We start from the raw sequence: 16,684 nt of genomic DNA on the forward strand, positions 1-16,684 counted from the left end.
AGAAATGCTCTTTAACCAAGTGCAATACACATAAGGCTTTCCCTCTCTCTCTCTTTCTCTTTTTGATTGAAGACAGGATCTCGCTCTGTCACCCAGGCTGGAGTGCAGTGGTGTGATCTCAGCTCACTGTAGCATAGACCTCCTGAGCTCTAGCAATCCCAGCAATTCCCACCTCAGCCTCCCAGGTAGCTGGGACTACAGGCACATGCCACTACGCCCAGCTTATTTTTGTACCTTTAGTAGACACAGGGTTTAATCATGTTGCCCTGGCTGGTCTCGAACTCCTGGACTCAAGTGATCCACCTACCTCGGCCTCCCAAAGTGCTGGGATTACAGGGGTAAGCCACCACGCAGGGCCGGCTTTCCCTCTCTTCAACTATGTAATGTACTGGTTTGGGGGGGCTGTGATTCCACTATCATCTTTTATATTACATTTTATACATACAAAGAATAATTACAGTTTATATATGTGTTATATACATAATTAGATGAATACCCATAAATCTATCATTTAGCCCCAAAACTGGACCATTACCAATGGCATCCACCTGTGTGTTTTTTCTCTTCCCATCCCCAATCTCTCTATGGTAATTATTAATACATTTTGTGCTTATCATTCCTTGCTTTTCCAAAAGGTTTTTTTTGTTTGTTTTGTTTTGTTTTGAGATGGAGTTTCGCTCTTCTTGCCCAGACTGGAATGTAATGGCAATCCTGGCTCACTGCAAACTCTGCCTCCCAGGTTCAAGCGATTCTCCTGCTTCAGCCTCCTGAGCGCCTGCTATTACAGGCATGCGCTAATTTTGTATTTTTAGTAGAGACCGGGTTTCTCCATGTTGATCAGGCTGGTCTCGAACTCCCAAACCTCAGGTGATCTGCCTGCCTCGGTCACCCAAAGTGCTGGGATTACCGGCATGAGCCACCGTGCCCGGCCGCTTTTCCCAAAGTTTTATCATATATATGTAAACACTATATTGCTTAATTTTGCTTGTTTTGGAACTCCTGGGCTCAGGTGATCTTCCCGCCCTGGCCTCACAGTGTTGGGCTTACAGGCGTGGGGTTACAGTGCTGGGATTACCTTGCCTGGCCTGTCCCTAAGATTGAGCCACTCCAATTATGTACTTTGTACTCATCTTCCAAGCCCCATCTTCTTCGTGTAGTTTTCTCAGATCACAGGAGCACAAAGTGACCTTTCCCATTTCTGAACGCCTCTAGCACTCATTGTCTAGTTAAAAAAGACTGAAACGGTCTTTCCCTTGAGCTTATGTGCCATTACATCAATAAACACAAGCTCCTTGGTGAGCAAGGAAGCAGCTTACCATGGCCAAAGAGCACTGAATGGGGCCAGGCACGTTGGCTCACGCCTGTAATCCCAGCACTTTGGGAGGCTGAGGTGGGTGGATCACCTGAGGTCAGGAGTTCAAGACCAGCCTGGCCAACTGGGTGAAACCCCCGTCTCTACTAAAAAGACAAAAAATTAGCCGGGCGTGGCGGTGTGTGCCTGTAATCCCAGCTTCTCGGGAGGCTGAGGCAGAAGAATCGGTTGAACCTGGGATATGGAGATTGTAGTGAGCCACTGCGCCACTGTGCCACTAGATCGCGCCACTGCCCTCCATCCTGGGCGACAAAGCAAGACTTTGTCTCAAATAAATAAATAAAATTAAAGAGCACAGAATGTGCAGTTGGGTCTCCTGGGTTCCAGGCCATTTCGCCTTGACAGGCACTGTCCTCGGACTCGTCCCCTTCACCTTCCTGAGTGTCAGCTTCTTTACTTGACAACCTATCTGCTATCTGGAGGGTTTTTTGTGAGGAACCTCTGAGACAATGATTATAACGCATTTTGTAAACTGCGAAGCATCTTCCTCAAATCAATGTTTGCGCCATCGTTGGTCCCCCGCTCCTAGGGCCTCTGCACAAAGACCCAGGCTAAAGACTTTGCGGTGTTTGGGGACCGTCGCATCACCCCTGAGGCAGGGGCCAAGATGCTTCCTTTCTGCTGGATCTCCAAGGTAGCACCAGGTCCCAAGGCAGTGTTGACTGAGGTTAGGAGTTCCGGAAAACAGCCAGGAGGACAGAGGGCGCTGTCTCCCCTCGAACTGAGCAGCGCGTTAGATTTAGAGGCGTTAGATTTACGCATGCGCACCCTCTCCGGGAAGACCCCGCGAAACCCAGCCAAAATTGACTCTCGGCGGTTTTTCCCCCATCTAGGGGCACATCTTCTGGGTACGCATGCGTTCTGCCCAGGCTGCGGTTAGCTAATGATTCCGTCGGTCACTGGCAGAGCCAGTGGGGTGAGGCTGAGGCTCCGCTTCCCGCCCATCGGCAGGGGCGCGGAGAGTGGATTGGGGTCTTTGTCCGCGCCCACTGCAGTGTAGACAAGCCGATTGAGGATCCTGTACGGGCGGCAGGTCGCAGGCTTGGAAGCGTTGGTTGGCGGAACCATTGCCTCATTTGCTGTGTTACAGCGGGAAGGGCGCCAGGGAGAGGGATGAGGGAACTGCTTGCAGGGCGGCGGGACTGGCGCTGCATCCAAGCAGGGTCCCAAGGCCCAGTTGTCAATCAGCCATTTGTTGAGTGTCTTCTGTGTGCCATACACTTAGGAATATGGTGATCTCTGCCTTCGGGGAGTTTACAACATAGAGGAGATTAAACAAGTGACTTTATTGCCTTCCCTCGACCTCCTTTCTACCCCTTTGCCTTAGATGGAGATTTTCTTTCTGAACCCGGAACCGCTCCCTTGTCCCCGCCCGTCTCTAGCTGGCAGGGCAGGGATTGGGTGACACGGCGCCAGCCTTAGGTCTCCGCTGAGGGTAGTGAGACAGGCAAGGACCGGCCCCGCAGGTCACGTGAGGGCGGGGCCTGGTGGGCTCGTGACTCCCGTAGGCGGGGTCCGTTTCCTCCCCGCTCCGGCCGGCAGCGTCGTCACCAGCTTTTATTGGGCACGTGGCGGCTGATGCGCAGTAAATAGGAGTGACTCTCCCCTGCGAAGGCGGGGACCGCACTTTATGAGACCAAACGAATTGCCGGAGCTAAGCCCTAGAAACTAAACACTTGGCAGCAAGTACAAAGCAAAGGTGGCGCGGAGGGGCGGGGGTGTGGGGAGGGGAGGAAGGGTCAAACGTAAATCCGTCCGACTGGAAGCACTAAATCCTGAGCCCCGAGGCTGATCTGAACTAGACCTAGCAGGGAGAAGTGTGGGAGGCTGCAGGAGCTTCCTAGCGCCTCCTCTTCCTTTTGGGCCTCTGGTTTACCAACTGAAATAGGGTGGGGGAATGGACTTCGGGCAGTGACACAGTGACTTAAGACTGCAAACAAATACGAGCGGGCTGTATTGGCATCAGTAACAGCGAGCCATTCTGGAACCTGGGGTGGGTTCGCCCAGTGTCCCTTCCACATCCGCTGTTCTGAAACAAGTTTCCACAATCACAAGGCTGGAAAAGTTACTCAGCCCATGGGACTGAGGGGTGTGAGTCAGAAGAACATGAGCTACAGAGAACTGGTCTGGCCTTCTTGGCTGAAGCGAATACCACCCTTTGCCTCCCGCCTACCAAGAGCTGCCTCTTCGGGTGCAGGAGGCCAGTGAGTGCTAATTCTTCTGTGAACCAATACCTGAGCCCAGGAAACTGGAACCCTAAGGATCTGTGCTGCTTCAGGAGCTGATTTGCAGCTGAAATGGAGGAGAAGCTGCAAAAAGTTACATGCTCTTGATTATTGTTTACTTACTAATATTTTTAAAACTTTTTTATTTTTCTTTTTGATGCCATGTGAGTGGAGGAAACAGCTCTTGAGTATTATTTTTAAAAATCTATAGGGTTTGTAGCAGTCCACGGTTTACAGAGTGCACTTTGACATACATTATCTCATTTTAGCCCCACTGAATACATACTGCGTGCCAGGCATGGAGCCAGACACAAACATGGACAGAACAGTGCATTTTTTCTATTTATTTATTTTTTTTTCTGAGAGGCAGAGTCTTGCTCTGTCACCCAGGGTAGAGTGCAGTGGCGCAATCTTGGCTTACTGCAACCTCCGCCTCCCGGATTCAAGCAATTCTCCTGCCTCAGCCTCCTGAATAGCTGGGATTACAGGTGCGTGCCACCATACCTGGCTAATTTTTGTATTTTTACTAGAGACAGGGTTTCACTGTGTTGGCCAGGCTGGTCTTGAACTCCTGATCTCAGGTGATCCACCTGCCTCAGCCTCCCAAAGTGCTCAGATTACAGGTGTGAGCCATTGCACCCATCGGCTGGGAGCTTCAGTCTGGTTGTAAAGAGAAAACAGAAACTGGTACCTAAATTTCCAGGTAAAATTGGGTAGGTGCTATAAAGAAGGGGCAGATTCCTAAGACACTTCATTGGAGGCTACCACAGTCAGCTGGGCAGGACCAGGGGAGGGAGAGAAATCAGGAAAAATTTAAGGACAGGAAAATTGTAGGAGTAAAACAAAGATAGGAGCTTCCTCGGTGCTGCCTACAGAGGTAGCAGCGATCTCCTCGGCATCATGGCCACCCTTAGACCCCTTGTGAAACCCAAGATCGTCAAAAAGAGAACCAAGAAGTTCATCCGGCACCAGTCAGACCGATATGTCAGAATTAAGCGTAGCTGGCGGAAACCCAGAGGTATTGACAACAGGGTTCGTAGAAGGTTCAAGGGCCAGATCTTAATGCCTACCATTGCTTATGGGAGCAAATAAGAAAACAAAGCACATGCTGCCCAGTGGCTTCCGGAAGTTCCTGGTCCACAACGTCAAGGAGCTGGAAGTGCTGCTGATGTGCAACACATCTTACTGTGCTGAGATCGCTCACAGTGTTGCCTCCAAGAACCGCAAAGCCATCGTGGAAAGAGCTGCCCAGCTGGCCGTCAGAGTCACCAACCCCGATGCCAGGCTGCGCAGTGAAGAAAATGAGTAGACAGCTTATGTGCACGTTTTGTGTTTAAATAAAACTGGCATCTTCCTTCCTTAATTAAAAAAAAAAAAACAAAGATAGGAAGGGTTGCAGATAAATAGGCGTGTAGAGCAGTTTTTTGCTAGACCTCTTCTCGCCCAGATCAAGTATCTATTTTCCTGTCTGACAAGTAGCCGTAAGTATTCTCTTCGGCGTCTACCAAACTCATTTCTTCTCCGTCCTTCTGTCTATGCCTTCCTTCGGTGTCGACTCTATTTCTACTTGTAGAGGTTCCTGACAGGCCACTTGCCTCCAATGCAGCATTCCTTTCCAATTGCTTTTCAGTGTTACTGTCGGAGGGGAACTTTTACTGGCAGGAGCTTTCTGAAATACAAATGTGGCCAAGTCCTTCCTCTATTTAAAATCGTTTGATGACCAAATATCTTCTGCAGAATAAAATCCAAGTCTTGGTAATCAAGGCCTTTCATATTGGGGCCTCTGCCTACCTCTTCGGTTCTGTGTGCTGCTCCTTTGACCTGCGCCACAGTATTTGATTTCCCGAAGCCTCCGTAGTCTCTCCATACCTTATGTGCTATTCCTGCTATAAGGAATGTCTTCCTTACTCTCATTTGCCCAGGCAACTCCTATATGTCTTCAAAATCTAGCTTAAGCACTTCCTCTAAGGAGCCTCCTCTCATTTCCATTAGTTTGGATTTGGTTGTGCCACAGCTCTGATCCCAGAACCCCCCTTACATTCTTTCTATATGGCATTTAACACAGACTGAAGTGTAAACTCTTGGTTCAGTCTCTTGTTGCCATTAGACTGTGTTGCCTGGAGGTAGGAGCTATCTCATTCGTATGTCCCCAGTGCCCAACAAGGTTTCACAGTATAGGTGTTTGATAAATGTTTGTTGCATTTTAGACAGATTATAGCATGAGTCATACCACAAAGGATCTGTCAGGGAATGGATGGGGCTTTCTGGTCTGCCTAGACTCCAAGGGATACACAGGGAGCCATAGGGACTAAGCCTGGGAAAAAGGTTGTGCTGGCTCTTTGAAGGCCCTTCCTGCTCAGCTCATCGTTCCTCTGCCCCTATTGAGGGAGAAGTGAGGGGAAGACTGCGACACGGGCCAAGGAGTTAGCACTTTAGATGGTGGGTAGCAGAGAACCATGAGGTGTTAGATGATCAGAGCCGGGCCAAAGATGGGGAGGATGGGTTGGGGAAGGGGAAGGTGGGGGGTGGGAGAAAACAGGCAGCTATTAGCTCTGTTTTACAGAAACAGAAGCTTACGGAGAATGTGACAGCTGGTAAGTGGCAGAACTAGAGGCTGAACCAGTTACTTCTGGACTATGCCAAGTTCAGAGATCCTTGCACCACGTGAATAAGGAGTATACAGTAGATGAGGCTTCAAGGTTGTCCAAGTGTGAGAGGGATCCTGTAGCAGTCAGGATAGGTTATACTGCAAACATAGTACTCAAAATTGCTGTTGTTTAACAAAATAACGGTCATTTTCTATTCACACAAAGTCCACTATGGTGCTGGATAAAACCTTAGGGCAGCTTACCAATCCAGGCTGCTTTGATCTGCTGGCACTCCTCCTCAACCTGTGCTTCTGCAATTCCCACAACAGGGAAGGAGTGTTTGGAGAATCAGGCCCTGGCTGCATTTCAGAAGGGACACACATTACTTCCCATTATAGGCTGCTGACCTATAATGACTAGTCCAATGACCCCACTTGACTATACAGGGACTGGGATGCACAGCCTTTTGTGTGTCCAGGAAGGGAAGAGAACAGCAAGTATTTGTGGGAAATACTAATGCCTACTCAAGACATCATGGAATGATGCCTACAAGGAAGGAGGCATAGGCCAGTCTTGAACCGACAGCAGATGTGCAGAAGAGAGCGGTTTTGCTCAGGATTTGGGTGTTAGAATCAGGGCTGTTCTGGTCACCACAGAGAAAGGTCCTCTCTTCATGGCTGTGGGTGAGCTAGAGTGTACACTGTACCAGTGGGTTCTCACATGTAGCAACGTCTGCAGAATTTGGGGAACTATGAGGACAGAGGAGAGGGTGACCTCGCTCAGATGGTGGTTGGCAAGAGGCTTTGGTTCTTAGCCATGTGGGCCTTTCCATAGGGCTACTTAAGTGTCCCACAGTATGGCATCTGGCTTTCCCCAGGGCAAACAGAGAGGGGAAGCGGGGAGAGACAGTAGAAGCCATGACTTAGCCTTGGAAGTCACATGCCATCACTCTTTTTTTTTCTTGAGACAGTCTCACTCTGTCACTTAGGCTGGAGTGCAGTGGTGTGATCTCAGCCCACTGCACAACCTCCACCTCCCAGGTTCAGGCGATTCTCCTGCCTTTGCCTTATGAGTAGTTGGGAATACAGGCATGTGTCACCACGCCTGGCTAATTTTTTCATCTTTAGCAGAGATGGGATTTCACCATGTTAGCCAGGCTAGTCTCGAACTCCTGACTTCAGGTGATCCACCTGCCTTGGCCTCCCAAAGTGGTGGAAGTACAGGCGTGAGCCACTGCACCTGGCCACTCTGTCTTTTAATTGCACTTACATACCAACCATGAATCACTGTAGAAGGGGACCACACAAGGGCATGAATACCAGGCAGGGATAACTGGAGGTCATCTTGGAAGCTGCTACAGGGGAACAGGTAACCAACAAGGAGCCTTATCTGGAGGGTGGTATCCTCTTAAGCCCTTCCTGCTCAGCTCATCGTTCCTCTGCCCCTATTGAGGGAGAAGTGAGGGGAAGCCTGCGATAACCTTATTAAGGAAGCAGGACCAGTACAGAGGCTCCACTGCATGTTGCAGAAACCCAGGGCATGAAGCCTGACTCCTATGTGTTACCACAACAGGCTACATGTGCAGCACCCACAGCCTTCCCCATGCCGCCTAGGTTTTAGGCATTTGTATACAGCCCCTCGCACTCCACATTCGTCTCTGCAGCACCTGGGCTAGGTACAGAAGAGCAGCCACACCCTCTTCAGAGGGAGCCAAGCCGGATCTGCTTTCCTCCACAGCTGCTGCATCTGCCCCAGGGCACTACTGTGCTGAGTATGAGGAGGCAGGTTTTTTTTTTCTTTTTGAGACAGAGTCTAGTCTCGCTCTGTTGCCCAGACTGGAGTGCAATGGCGAGATCTCAGCTCATTGCAACCTCCGCCTCCTGGGTTCAAGCGATTCTCCTGCCCTAGCCTCCCAAGTCGCTGGGATTATAGGTGCCCATCACCATGCCCAGCTATTTGTGTATTTTTAGTAGAGACAGGGTTTCACCATGTTGGCCAGGCTGCTCTCGAACTCCTGACCTCAGGTGATCTGCAAATGCTGGGATTACAGGTATGAGCCACCGAGCCCGGTCAAGGAGGCAAGTTTAAGAGCAGCCCACCCTGGCTGGAGGACACCGTGGGGTGGTGTGGTCCTTTGGGGTGTTTGAGGAGGGAAGGTCCTCACCGTGCCACACTCCCACACCCAACATCATTCTGTTTCCAACCCCACGCTGGTGTTTCTGTTTCTGTTCCAGAATCCCTCCTGAAGCTTCTAGCTGGGCAGCCCCTCTGTAGTGCGGGCTGGGGCTGCCTCCTTCTGACAGAACACTTAGAAGAAATTCTCACCTGAAAACCCCACCTGAGACCTGTGGAACTGCCCTGCCCTGCAGGCCACCTCGGATTCTTCCCTGCTGAGGTGAAGTGCTGCCTCTCACCCTGACGGGGCCACACCAGTCCTTCCTTCCCGTCCTAGCCGCACAAAAGAAACCAAAACCCACGCCGAAGTATCAGAAACGTGTATTCTTTTTCTTTTAATAGTAAACCTCTTTACAACAAATATAGTGAAAGAGTTTTCAAACAAAACTCATAAGAATCTCGAGGACTTTGTCTTTTCTTATTGTGTAGAATACTAAGAAAGCATCACCATACAGCACGAAAAGAAATATTGAAAACAAATCAACAGCCTCACACTTGGACTCGCCCTGCCCCAGGACCCAGGAAGAGCCCCAGGAGTGTGGGTGATTGTCAGGTGTGGGGGTGGGGCACCTCCACGGCCCATCCTGCCCCTCCCTTCCTCTTTCTCACCCCCTCCCTCCCTCTGGGACTTGAATGGGGAAGAGAGAATCCAGATTCTCCATTCCAGCCTCCCTCCCCCCATACAAATGCCATTCCTTCTACCAACCAATTTAAGGGGTGGGGAGAGGCAGCAAAGGGGAGTACACGGAGTTCCCAGGCTCCCTGTCTTTCCCCTCTCAGGAAAGCCTAAACTTACCCCTCACCCCACCCCAAGGGATTCCAAAGAGTCAGTTAAAAATATATAGATATAGATATTTCTAGATACACTTTTACATTTCTGTCTCTCCAAACAAATAAATAATCAGCAAGAGAAGGTGCATTACTTCCTTCCTGTCCAAGGTGGGGAGGGCTGGGAAGGGTTCAGGGGTCAGTCTCGCTGCACTGAGTGTGCTGTTGAGGGGGAGGATGGTGTGTTCCATTGAGGTGGTGGTGGTGGTGGGGTCCTCTTGCCCACTGTCCCTGAAAGCTGTGGGAAACCTGGGGAGGGGAGGGCCATTAGATGACTCCAGTGGTTACTTTGGCAAATGCCCAGTTTTTCAAAGGGAGTGAGTGGGTGGAGGCGAATTTGGCTTGAGAGGAAGAAGACATTAAGTCCCCATCTGAGGTCTGGGTTCCCAGGGACCCAGTCATCTGGCTGCCCAGGAGCCCCTACCACTAAAGAAACCTTCGGATACTGAACTGCAGAAATGTCACATATTCACAGACCACCCGGTCCCCAGGGACAGAGAAGAAAGGACACAGAAACATCCACACATGGTAATCAAAAGCTAGGTTTGCCTTTATGAGGCAGAGGGCAAAACTGGTGAATACTGCACCGTGAACTGCAGGGGCCCTCACCCCCACCCTGTGTTTAATGGTGGCCAAGCCCAGCCTATAAAGGTGGGCAGACTAATGGTGGGAACAACCTGAGAAGGGAAGGCCAGGCATTCATTTATTGAGCACCTGTCATTTCAACCATTCACCCATTCAGCATTTATTGAGTGCCTACTATGTGCCAGGCACTGGGCGAGGCTCTGGGGATGCATGCATGAACAAGATTATACCCTGGCTTCTGCCAAGGCCTGGATCGAGGCTTGCCAGTTCTTTTTTTTTTTTTTTTTGAGACAGAGTTTCCCTCTTGTTACCCAGGCTGGAGTGCAATGGCATGATCTCGGCTCACCGCAACCTCCGCCTCCTGGGTTCAAGCAATTCTCCTGTCTCAGCCTCCTGAGTAGCTGGGATTACAGGCGCGCATCACCATGCCCAGCTAATTTTTGTATTTTTAGTAGAGACGGGGTTTTACCATGTTGACCAGGATGGTCTCGATCTCTTGACCTTGTGATCCACCCACCTCGGCCTCCCAAAGTGCTGGGATTATAGGCGTAAGCCACCGCACCTGGCTGTGGCTTGCCAGTTCTTGAAACTCCCTCTAGAAGCCTGTAGGAGAGGTGGGAAGGCTGGACATGCGGTCCCCACCCTATCAGCGGGTTGGGGTTAAGAGTGAGTAAGAACGGATCACTGCTCAGCTGAGGGAGAAACTTCAGGGAGAAAGCGGGACTTGAGTTTTACTCTGAAAGCAGGTCTGGGGTTAGGGGAAGAGGGTACTCCAGGAACTGTGTGTCAAGTGTGGGCGACCAAGTGGACAAGTGTGGGTGGAAGCAGAAATCCCTGGAGGGAGAGGCCCTGGCAGAGGTAGGGCTGCAGGGAGAAGCACAGAGGACCAACTGCCAATCCCCCCAACTGCAGTTCAATGCGTCAGAGCTGAGGGTGAGCACAAGGAAAGGAGCAGGGGAAGACGGGAGTGGGGGTCAGAGAGCTGAAGCCAGGGGTGTGGAGCTGGGACAGCCAAACGTCCCTTTGTAAACACACACCAGCCACACACAGACACAGAGATACCCCAAGAGCTCCAGGCACACACCCAGCCAGGCTTAGAGACACACAGAGGCACACCCGTGCAACCAGACACACACATAAATACAAAGGTACACCCATGCAACCAGACACACACACACGCACACACACACACACACATACACAAATACAAAGCACTCAGACACATAAATACCAGATGCCCTCATGAACACAGGTACATGTGTGCTCACAGGTCCCTCTGCTCTGGTTCCTTCCCTGCATCAAGTATGGAAATACTGCAAGAGGCTGGGTCATAGCATAGAGGTGGGCAAAGATGGTCAGCTAACAAAACTGGGCCTTGTCTAACTCTACTCTCCAAGTGGAAGGAAACCCCAAGGGAGCACCGCACCCCTTGGGCAGAGGAGCTGGGCTGTGTGAAGGAGTGGTGCAGTCTGCCTGCCCACGTCACCCCAGGCCAGGCCCCTTAGTGCGGGGGGTGGTCCTAGAGAGCAGGCTGGGGGCCTGCCCCTCTGGTTTAATCAACGATCCTGCCTGAGGTCTCAGGACTCCGTGCTTCGGCTGCCCCTGGGCCCCTTGCCACTGCCCCGCTGAGGAGGCAGCAGAGAGGGGCGGACTCAGAGGAGGGGAGGGGAGCAAGAACAACAGCAGAAGAATCTCATCTGTACAGTACGGGCCGTTTGAGTCATTATTATTACAATATACTTTGACAAAAATAGAATCTCATTTCATATCAATACAACAACAACAACAAAAAACAGTTTCCTGGACTGTTACACTGCTAACATTTTCCAAAGGTCGCTATTTACAATTACAGTAGCCAAGAGGGAAGGTGGGATGCGGCCTGGAGGTGGTGGGACAAGGAGGTAGCCAGAGACAATGGGGCACCAAGAGCAAGGAGGTGGGGTCAGGAGCAGAAGGAGCTAACAGGAGAAGCTAGGGAGAGGGGCCGAGGCAGAATGAGGGAGGTGGGCCCTCCACGGACCTCGCACCCCGCAGACCATCCCAGTGTCCACTCCCCCAGGTAGTGTGCGTGCAAGGCCAAGGACATCCCCTCACCACACTTGCCCAATGAAAGAGCTCTGGCCTGGATCACCCCAGGGAGGTCCAGGCCGACTCTCACCCCAAGCCACCTCACTGAAGACCCTCTCCCCATTCTCCCTGCACATTGTGGCCAGCTTTACAGGGCTGGCATCAAACGAGGGGCGGGGAGCTATTGCACTGTATATCTTAGAGAAAAGCTGGGGAAGGAGGGGCCCGATTTGCCCCCTGCCTAGCCCTTCTGCCCTCCGCAGCCCTCTCCTCATGGCTCTGTCTTTCTCTCCAAATGTGCTTCCAGAGAGGCCCTCACCTCGAACCCGTTCCCCAGCCTCAGATTCCCCAGGCTGCCTTCCCAGCCCAAAGCTCAGCCAGCACCCACACACCTTGGGGGTGCAGCACACACAAGAATCAGCACAGGTATGGCACGTGTGTGCAGGGCATTTGGGGGCCAGGCTTCAGTATTCTGCTCCATGTGCCTCTGGCCACATGAACCCAGAAACAGAGACCCTTTTCAGAACCTCTGCCTCACTTTCCCCTTGAGACACAAACCCACCCGTAAAGCCCACTTTAGGGTTTCAGTCTATAGTGTGGGTTTTTTTTTTTGTTGTTTGGTAGTTTTTTGGTTATTTCCCTCTATCTGGGGAGATGGGGTGGGAGGGCTCCACATGCAGGGCTCGGCACCTGTCCTGTCCCAAAGGCCTATCGGGCCCCGCACCCCCTTCCTGCAGCATATGTGTACAACGTGCAAAGTGTCCCCCCTTCCCGCGAAAAACAGAGCCCCCCCAGCCAGTGAAAATGGTGGGGGGGACAGAAAGAGGGGATGAGAGCATCCCCCTCTCCAAAGCGAGAATCCAAATTAAAAAAAATATAATAATAATAATAATAATATAACAATAATTATACACAAATGTAACCGTCAACAGGACATGGAGCACAAGAAAGGAGGTGGGGGTCGAGCGGGAGGAGCCCGGGGCAGGGAAGGGCGGGCGGTGAGATTGTCAACTCTTCATCAGGGAGGCTGAGAGGAGGGGAGTGGGAACCGTCACTTTAATGTCTGTGAAGAGAGGAGATGGAGAAGGGGGTATGAGGGGGTGGCCCAGGCTATGGGTGTGCACCCCCCACTCCCCTTTCCCCATAGGGCCGGGATTCTAGTGGCAGGGCCAGCTGTGGGGGAGGGGAAGTCATCGAGCAGAGGGACTGATGCTGGAGGGAGGGAGAAGATGGGCCTTGGGCAGGGGTGAAGGGGTGTTGGTGCTGCCCTAGAAGGACTGGCGAAGGGCTAGTGGGCCACAAGTCCTCTTGGGTGGGAAACAAAACAGGATGGGGGCACGCAGGGCAGTCCCTGGGTGTAGCAGACACTGGCAGACAGGAGAGGTGATGCTACAGTACCCAGGTATCGAGCCGCATCCTCTTCACAGCTGAGCCCTCAGCCTCAGGCTCTGCGGCTGGGCGCAGCAGGCCCAGTGTGGGCCCGAAGTCCCCCCGTCCGTCATCCCGGTCCCCCGTCTCATAGGATCCCCCGGCCGGGCTGCTGAGACCATCGCCAGGCTCAGGGCGGGCAGCTGGGAACACAGCTGGAGGGGGAGGCGCAGGGCTGCGCTCACGGCTTGGGGACACCGGTTCTGACTTGATGCTGATGTGGGGGTGGGTGGTGACTGTGAGAGCAGCACCCACGTGGGGCAGGGGGCTGCCCGGGCTGGAGGCAGGCAGTGGAAATGGGGTACAAGGGACAGAAACAGAGGGGGTGAGTGACAGAACAAGTGACAGGAGGATACCAGACAGAAAGTGAGAGAGAATGGAGGATAAGAATATGGTGGATGGGGTGTGGGGGAGAGGCAATTGGATGGACAGAGATCAGAAGAGGGTTGAATGAAGGGAAGAGAAGGGAAATAAGAAATATTAGTTCTCTTTCCATCCCGTGTCATCTTCTGCAATCCAGGGCTCCCCCACCTCCCACCCTCTACCCTTGGGCTAGCTCATGGAAGGGGCTCAGGGTGAGCCTCCTCGGCATGTACAAGAGACCCCAGTGCTGCCACTATTGCCTAACAGACTGCGCAGTGCACATCCTCACAGGATGTCCGCTAGAAACCTGCAGGGAACCCTGCTCCCCAGAGGCCCCTCCTCTTCCTGCTCCTCAATTCTCCCTTCCCACACACTCACATGGAGTCTCCCCAGGACTCACATGAGGTTGCTGAGAGATACAGGGACCAGGTGGGACTGTGGCTGAGGTGGCTGTTGCGGCTGCTGAGGCTGCTGTGGCTGTGGCTGCTGTGGCTGCGGCGGCTGCTGCTGTGGAGGCTGTGGCTGCTGCGGCTGCTGGGGCTGCTGTGGCTGCTGCCAGGCGGTGACATTGCCTAGCGACAGCCCCCCAGGTGAACTGAAGGCTGGTAAGGAGGAGAGCTCTGCACTGGTCAACTGGTAATCTGCATGGAGGAAAAGTGAGGATGAACCTGGAGTTCGGGGACAGCACACAGGCTCCTATGAGGGAGCTGCCTCCAGGAGGACTGTGGGGTTGAGGGGACAGGGAGTATGTAATGACAGATGTAAAGAATTCAAGAAGACCATAAAAATTCAGTGACGATGGTACTCAGAGTTGAAGAAACCTAAGTCATAATAACTAGACGATGGTACTCAGAGTTGAAGAAACCTAAGTCATAATAACTATGAGGTGCTGTTTTTTAACAGGATGAAAAGTTGTGGTTTTTGTTTTGTTCTCTTTTTTGAGATGGAGCCTCAATCTGCTGCCCAGGCTGGAGTGCAGTGGCATGATCTTGGCTCACTACAACCTCTGCCTCCCAGGTTCAAGTGAATCTCTTGCCTCAGCCTCTTGAGTAGCTGGGATGACAGGCATGCATCACCACGCCCAACTAATTTTTGTATTTTTAGTAGAGATGGGGTTTTACTATGTTGGCCAGGCTAGTCTCAAACTCCTGACCTCAAGTGATCTGCCTCTCTCAGCCTCCCAAAGTGCTGAGATTACAGGCATGAGCCACTGCGTCCGACCAAAGGGTTTTAAAAATATCTGGGTGTGTGACTTATGTCTGTAATCCCAGCACTTTGGGAGGTCAAGGTGGAAGGATCACTTGAGCCCAGAGTTTGAGACCCGTCTGGGCAACATAGGGAAACTCCATCTCAACAAGTAACTTAAAAATTCACTAGGTATGGGGCTGGGCATGATGGCTCACGCCTGTAATCCAAGCACTTTGAAGGCCAAGGTGGGCGGATCACCTGAGGACAGGAGTTCAAGACCAGCCTGACCAACATGGTGAAACCCCGTCTTAAAAAAAAAAGAAAGAAAAGAAAATCGTTATTTTAAAATATATTTTTTTAAATTAAAAAAAAATTTTTGCTAGGTGTGGCGGCATGCACCTGTAGTCCCAGCTACTCAGGGGGCTTAGGCAGGAGACTTGCTTGAACCTGAGGAGGTTGACCCTGCAGTGAGCTATGATCATGCCACTGCACTCTAGCCTGTGGGACCCTGTCTCAAAAAAAAAAAAAAAAAAAAAAAAAATCATAAGTAACACTTTCATAATAACAATTTTTTTTTTTTTAGAGACAGGGTTTCACCATGTTGGTTAGGCTGGTCTCGAACTCCTGACCTCAGGTGATCCACCTGTCTCGGCCTCCCAAAGTGCTGGGATTGCAAGCATGAGCTACCATGCCCAGCCTTATAATAACAGTTTTAAAAAGGAAAAAGATTGGGGAGGAGAAAGGAAAGTAGAGAAGGTCTACATCTAACTGTCATCTTTTCACCTGCCAAGTCTCCAATTGCCTTTTTTTGGGGGGGGGTTAGTCTCTGTAGAGACTGTCAGAAACTGCCCATGCCAATTATATTTCAAGTCATCATGGTGGGTATTGGTAAAATTTTCAGTTAGCAACTATTATACCTTGGATAAGCCTCATTGGCTATGATACCCCATTGCCCAAAGCTCCAATCACCTTTCTTTCTTTTTTTTTCATTTTGAGATGTAGTTTCGCTCTTGTTGCCCAGGCTAGAGTTCAATAGCATAATCTTGGCTCACCGCAACCTCTTCCTCCCAGGTTCAAGCAATTCTCATGCCTCAGCCTCCCGAGTAGCTAGGATTACAGGCACATACCACCATGCCTGACTAATTTTTATTTTTTTTAGTAGAGACAGGGTTTTTCCGTGTTGGTCAGCTGGTCTCAAACTCCCGACCTCAGGTGATCCACCCACCTCGGCCTCCCAAAGTGCTGGGATTACAGGTGTGAGCCACCACCCTTGGCCTTCCAATTGCGTTTCTAAGGTAGTGGGGAGCCCTGGTAAAAGCTTGGTGGATAGGGCTTCAGAGGCAAATCACTGCAACTACCATTCCACCTATGGCACAGCCCCCAAGCCTCCTTGACTGTCAATACCTAAAATTTATAGCAGCAGGGTTTGAGCTGCTGTGCCCACACACATAAACACAGAGAACACAGGCTGGGCACGGTGGCTCATGCCTGTAACCCTAGCACTTTGGGAGGCTGAGGTGAGTGAATCACGAGGTCAGAAGTTTGAGACCAGCCTGGCCAACATGGTGAAACCCCATCTCTACTAAAAATACAAAAAAAATTAGCCGGGCATGGTGGCATGTGCCTGTAGTCCCAGCTACTCAGGAGGCTGAGGCGGGAGAATTGCCTGAGGCTGCAGTGAGCCAAGATTGTACCACTGCACTCCAGCCTGGGCAACAGCGATGAAAAAAAAAAAAATACGGAGGAATACAAGTTAGCCCCTGAGGCCTCATGCACATGGGGTAGAGGGGCTGCAAGGGCACATACAGCTGGGGGCACAGCTGGCCAAGGTTCTAGCAGGTCTCCCAATGAGGGGCACTCATTAA

General features: G+C 51.4%; 1 protein-coding gene, 1 long non-coding RNA gene, 1 other non-coding gene and 1 pseudogene across 9 annotated transcripts in view; 2 read left to right on the forward strand and 2 right to left on the reverse strand.

Annotated features, from left to right (window-relative positions):
• The first annotated feature begins 2,136 nt into the window (after positions 1 to 2,136).
• LOC144580238 (uncharacterized) lies at positions 2,137 to 8,754 on the forward strand. The gene is made up of 2 exons (XR_013529431.1): positions 2,137 to 2,220; positions 8,420 to 8,754. It is a non-coding gene; the product is annotated as an uncharacterized LOC144580238 (long non-coding RNA).
• On the forward strand, positions 2,885 to 8,754 carry LOC108589042 (large ribosomal subunit protein eL32 pseudogene; annotated as a pseudogene). Its single transcript, XR_013529430.1, has one exon. The product of XR_013529430.1 is annotated as a large ribosomal subunit protein eL32 pseudogene (transcript).
• Positions 8,670 to 16,684, reverse strand: part of MEF2D (myocyte enhancer factor 2D) — a 37,261-nt gene continuing 29,246 nt past the window's right edge. For all 6 annotated transcript variants that reach the window (XM_035280142.3, XM_035280140.3, XM_035280141.3 and 3 more), the window contains 3 exons: positions 14,032 to 14,272; positions 13,239 to 13,545; positions 8,670 to 12,903 (listed from right to left, as the gene is read on the reverse strand). In XM_035280142.3, the coding sequence (XP_035136033.1) occupies positions 12,892 to 12,903; positions 13,239 to 13,545; positions 14,032 to 14,272 (560 nt within the window). In that variant the 3' untranslated portion in view covers positions 8,670 to 12,891. The remainder of the gene's footprint in view (positions 12,904 to 13,238; positions 13,546 to 14,031; positions 14,273 to 16,684) is intronic.
• Positions 15,643 to 15,780, reverse strand: LOC118149407 (U4 spliceosomal RNA). Its single transcript, XR_004736776.1, has one exon. It is a non-coding gene; the product is annotated as a U4 spliceosomal RNA (small nuclear RNA).

Source organism: Callithrix jacchus, chromosome 18, assembly GCF_049354715.1.
Source record: "Callithrix jacchus isolate 240 chromosome 18, calJac240_pri, whole genome shotgun sequence".
NCBI lineage: Eukaryota > Metazoa > Chordata > Mammalia > Primates > Cebidae > Callithrix > Callithrix jacchus.